Here is a 6,071-nt window from a genome sequence, read left to right on the forward strand (position 1 = left end):
TTCACAAAGGAGATTGTGCAAGTTTCCGACAGAAGAGAAAAAATATGACACTGATGGATTTCCATAGTTACAATTGATTGGATCAGTCATAACTCTTTGTAAGACTGGGCCCTGGATTACCAATTGAACTTAAATTGTACTTGGAATTTAAAAATTACACAGAGCTCCAATGTATGAAAACATGAAAGAAAATTTTAATGGAAAGAAACAAGGAAAGAGGAAGACTAAATTTACCAGTCACAATTCTTCGACTCATTTAATATTACCTGTTAAAACCCCGAGGAAAATAGATTCGTCCAGTGAATCTAAACATGTATTGTTCCCTAGTTTTAAAGCTTGTGTATAGTTTTAGTAAATCCACCAAAATGCACCTATCACTATTCCAATTCATTGCTTGCTAATATGAATGGATATGCCCTATAACAGTTATGATGTGGAGGATATGAAATGAAAATGTGTTTTACAGGATAAATTTTGCGATTTTACATGGAAATTTAACTTGATCGGGTCACCCGATCAAATTAAAATATCTGTGTGTTTTTGTCTTTCAATTAAATCCTATTCCAAATCATGGAATGGGCTGAAACTTTCAAGATATGTTCTTTGTAACTTTTGGATATCTAATCACTAAATTTATAAGATAAGTGCTTGAATGCCCATTTTTAAAATTAAAAACAAGCATCGCCGAGAGAGGGCGCTATATATCCAAAATTTGAATATTTGAAATTTTCTCAGAGAAGTGCAGTTGGAAAAATATCTAACGGTCTCTACGCTTCAGTAAGACTGTCATATTAGATGATATTCGATTATCAATCACATTATTGAACCTTTACCAAAGCTATACACAGGCTTTAACAGGTAACAGTAAGTCAAAGAATTGTTGAAAATGAAGGAATACATGTATGCCTCTTACATGTAGTCTTAAAGGTATTGTTTAAAGGGGAAGTTCACCCTGAAGAAAAGTTTGTTGTAAAAATAGCAGAAAAAATAATAAAAAATATTGGTGAAGGTTTGAAGAAAATCCGTTGAAGATTAAAAAGTTATTAGAATTCAAAGTTTTGGATTTGTGACGTCATATGCGAGCAGCATTCCTACATAGCGAATGGTAAAAAATCAATGAATTTCAAATTTTGTATGGTTCCTGATGACTTTATTTTGTTTTCTATTTATGATCGGGTGTGAAATGATTTGTCTATTGATATACAAAAGGCACAGTAAGAACCGTTTTCAATTTTCTGAGAAAATGACATTTAAAAGATTTTTTACCACTTGCTTTGTAGGAGTGCTGCTCGCATATGACGTCACAAATTCAAAACTATGAATTCTAATAACTTCCTTAATCATTGACGGATTTTCCTCAAACCTTCACCAATATTTTTTATTATTTTTTCTGCTATTTTTACAACAAACTTTTCTTCAGGGTGAACTTCCCCTTTAAATTTGTGAGCAGCCGATTTAAAAAATTCTCAAACCAAGATGAAACATGTGTACAAGTGCATGTATTAGAACTAATAAACCCTTAAAACAACCATTATTGAGAATAAAAAGCTAAAACTACAAGGCAAACCCCGATTTTGTAAATAGGCGTCTTATAGACACCTAAATAGTACACATAAGTGTATAGGATGAAATTAAGATGGTGTTTCCGGTCACTTAATATTTCAATTATTGAAGCACTAATAATCATTTTCGAACGTTATTTTTTCTGGGATTCATTTTTGGAACATATCACAGACACAGGTGACAAGTGTGACCTTCTAGCTCAGATTTTTAAAAAGTCAAACCAATGTTACCCAATCACTTTAATATTAATTAAGTTACCCTCATTGTACTTGTACGCTGTGTACTTTAGAATAGATGTTCATATAAAAAAAAAAACAGATGCTGAAAGTGAAAAAGGGATAAAATTACAAAGATTGTGGGTGCATTTAAACAAATTTATCACATAAAAAGTGCACTTTTTATTCAAATCTTATGTGGAAATGATATAATGCTGAAATAAAAAGAAATAAAACGAAAGATGAAATAAAAGTCTCAAATGAGTGTTTAAGAATGACAATTTTCTGATTTTTTCCAATTAGACTTCAAACAGGATGAAATCAATCTCTGAACATTAAAAAATTTGCCTTTGCCAAACAATCTATCCCTGAATGGAATAAACTCCCTCATCAAACAGTAGATCTAATAATGCAGTTTGGCTTGCCAACTTTCAAAATACTGTACACTTCACTCCTCCTCATAACGTGCATGCATCCAAGTTTAATTTCATCTTCAAGATAGGCTGCAGAGCCCTTTGAAGATTATAGCAGCACCAGCAGAAGATAAGTTTGGCCCCTTCTAGATCCAACAAGCACACAGATGGACACCTATGTAGCTAGCTTGCAAGTCATGCATTTGCTCTACAGTAACGTGCAGGCTGATTAACAATAATAATAATAGATGCTTGTATCTTAGTAAATTAAGAGGCTTTTTATAGAGGAAATTATAATTTGTTTAACAAATTTTTGGCATTACTCCTATTTGTTTAAGATCAGTATGCTCGATCTGTAATGAAAATCATAAGATCAGTATGCTCGATCTGTATGAAAATCATAAATCATAAGTCAGAAAAAATTGGAACCAGTGGGATTTGAACCTGCCATCTACTGCTTTCCGGGCAGCGACTCAACCACCAGGCTATTCTGGTTCACGGCTGAGCCACGATGAACTGGAATTCAAATACCCTCGATCCTCTTCTTTCTGACTCATTACTATTCAAATGCCGTCCGCCGTGAACAATAGATAGTAAATTAAGAGGCTTTTATAGGAGGAAATTATAGTTTGTTTAACAAATTTTCGGCATTACTCCTATTTGTTTAAGATCAGTATGCTCGATCTGTAATGAAAATCATAAGATCAGTATGCTCGATCTGTATGAAAGTCATAAATCATAAGTCAGAAAAAAAAAGATGCTTGTATCTGTAGACTATAACGCACAATATTCAACAGAATCTCTATTCGCTTTACATACAAGTAATAATATCTACATGTATAGAATATAGCGCATATAATATTCAACGGAATCTCTATTCGCTTTACATACAAGTAATTTAGTATTAGACTGCAACTAAGAATAAGAAAGAAACATTAAATGGAGAATACGCCTTTCGTAAACAAAAAAATTCAACATGAGAGCAAGTATGTTTTTAACAATTTGAGGAAGGTGGAAGAACAATAGCCCTCAGTTGATTTAAATTGCTGATTGAGCACTAACTACATACACTGTAAACTGTGGCTGTGGGATTAAAGTTAGGCATTTATCAAACCTTCGAGTCCTTGAGCACTGCAAGCATGGGGGAGGGACCCACGTTACCTATACATTACATGTATAAACCGCTCATACCCGAATATCGGTGAAGAACAAAAAAGAAGAAGTTAATAGGTGTTTAATAGGTCCCTCACTCACATCCCTCTTATCTGAAGATTTCTCATACCACTGTTGGAAAACTTTGTGCAGGAGCAGAGTGTATGATGCCCAAATGGAAGAAGCCAGAGTGTGCATTGAGAAATTCTCATCCCTCAGCCTTTGGAGTAACCTCTCAATGCTTCCCAGATATCGTTACTCTACCCTTCTTCCCTACCGACCCATCTACGATCAACTGTGATTTTACGTGCTCAGCTGCTTACGTCCACTTATCCCACACAACGACACCTAGTTAGTAGTTACCATTGGAAAGAGCCCAGACCCAACCTGCAAGCTCTGCTCTCTGGAGGAAGAAACCACTACCCACTTTCTTGCCTCATGTCCAGTCTTTTTGATGCAGCGTCTGGACCTTCTACAGCATCTTGAGAACCTTGACTTGCCTACATCCATCCTAAATGACTTCACTGGAAATGACCCCCTCATACTCGCATCCTCCATTCTCTTCCCCTCACACTCCCTGCCCTCTTCTTCTGCATCCTCTTTGACATGTCACTGCTTAAGGTACATTCTAAAAATCCATCTATGCCGGCAAAATCATCTAGAAAGGACCTGAACCCTGCGGCTTGCCGCCGATCTCCGTAGACCAGAGGAAGGAAATTTACAAGTACAAGTACATGTTACTTATTCAAAATTGATAATTGATGCATGCCGATATCCGCTCATCCCCGATTATCGGAGGAAAAACAACCAAAACAAAGAAGAGATTCTTATTCAAAGTTATTACAAGAAATTGTAAATTTAAATAATCTCAAATCCAAAACTGAAGAAAGCTAATGCATTGTAACAACTGAAAGATCAGCACATAAAATTTTACAGCAGCTGTACAAAACCAAAAAGCATCTGGCTACTGCAGATTTCTGAATATCCAACCATTTTCTGGCTCGAAAAAACATGTATATGATATACATGTTTTTTCGAGCCAGAAAATGATTACATGAGGCATATATAGTATATGCCTCATTCTGAAATAAGTTTGCATGTGGTATACATGTACCTCCGATGCCATGTTAAGTTATTCTGCAATCATTCCCAAATCAATTAGTAGGATAGAGGGTCAGGTGTCCGGACATTTTATATTTTGGAAGCCTTCTTTTTTGTCTTTGGATTACACTAAAAATGTGAATTCAAATAGTTGTAATCATCTTCTATTTTATTCTCTATAATATTTCCTAACATTTTACACTAAAAATTGATGGAATTTCGCTTGTAAATTTTTTTCAAATGACTATATAACCAGACACGCAACCTGTCTGGACACACAACCATGACAACAACTGGGTATAATCACTTTCGCAGACCTCTTTATTATACTCTCGATCTCTAAAACTTAGATCTACATTTAATTCAGACTGAAATTTTCTGTCTGTTTCTGTTAGTGTTACTCAATCTCTCACGTCTAATGTTACACGTGAAAGCATTAATAGACAACAGAGCAGAAAATGACAGAGCAAAAGAAGAAAGAAGTTTAAATTAAAGTTTGGCTTAGTGACTACACAACAAAGTCACAAGCAAACGAACGATACAATCTCTCTCTCTTTCTTAGCTGATCCGAAATCCCTCCACTATTTGGAGATTCCTGCCATTTCCTGGGGCATTAAAAGACTATTTTCTCTGCATTTTCTATCTCTGTTTCTTTTATTTAGTCAATCTCTCACTTCTAACGTTAGTACATGTGAAAGTATGATTAACAGACAACAGAGACAGAAAATGACAGAGCAAAACAAGAATGAAGAAAGAAGTTAGTCACAATCACAGTCAACGTTCAAAAAAGGATACACGTAAGATCAAGATCAAAGTTTCCATCTCGTAACCTTATTTTGTTTTTGCTCACAATTGATTTGATCTTATTCCCTGCCATGTCCAGTAAACGGTAAGAGCTCGGTCCAGCTGCAGAGCAGCTCACCGACGACTGCAGCCGATCGACGACCCAAGGAGGTACAGTAGCTCAACAGCTGTATATAATCCACATGAACTTCCTCCACGACCAGCAACAACTCGAAAAACCCGATTAGATCCCGGTCAGTTTTTCAGAAATACGAGGTTTTAGTCGAAATAATAACATCTTCACAGTGGATTAAAATTTCGGTATACATACCAAAATAACGTCGAATACATTGTCATCGCTGATTATATCCAGGATGTATAATAAAATGACTTCCAACATGAAATTATGTGTCTAAAATCCAGGGCAGTCCCATCTGCGCCTTTCCGTGTGTGTGCAATTTTTTGTGTGTAAACTGCTGTTTGCAAATTCGAGACGCGATCGCGAGATGAGCTCATGTCAAATGAAAATAAATTCATTATTGTGCGTGCGACGTGCCCGTACGTGTTTCAGCTCGCGCGCACAATAACCCTTTTCTTCTTCAAGACACTTCCTTGTTCGTAATAATTACCATCTAAAAAAAGGGGGATATCTTTCTGGAAAGGGAGGGGAGTACTGGGGTGGAAATTACAGACCCAATGACATGTAATCTCTGTCAGAAAAAAACATCAGTGACGAGTACAATCAAAACGCTTTCTTCTTTATTCTTCTGAACTTTAGAGTGACATACTGTATATTTTATTGGCCTTTTATGTCTGCAGGCTCCAGGGAGCGATATCCTCTTTG

General features: G+C 35.8%; 1 protein-coding gene across 1 annotated transcript in view; it reads right to left on the bottom strand.

The window, feature by feature from the left end:
• The window catches only part of LOC121432007 (phosphatidylinositol 3,4,5-trisphosphate 3-phosphatase and dual-specificity protein phosphatase PTEN-like), a 58,044-nt gene extending 52,294 nt beyond the window's left edge, over positions 1–5,750 (bottom strand). Inside the window, exon 1 of the mRNA XM_041629818.1 lies at positions 5,240–5,750. Within this exon, the coding sequence (XP_041485752.1) occupies positions 5,240–5,321 (82 nt within the window). The 5' untranslated portion in view covers positions 5,322–5,750. The remainder of the gene's footprint in view (positions 1–5,239) is intronic.
• Between the last annotated feature and the right edge of the window lie 321 nt (positions 5,751–6,071).

The sequence above is a fragment of the Lytechinus variegatus genome, chromosome 18, assembly GCF_018143015.1.
Source record: "Lytechinus variegatus isolate NC3 chromosome 18, Lvar_3.0, whole genome shotgun sequence".
In the NCBI taxonomy this organism is placed as follows: Eukaryota; Metazoa; Echinodermata; class Echinoidea; order Temnopleuroida; family Toxopneustidae; genus Lytechinus; species Lytechinus variegatus.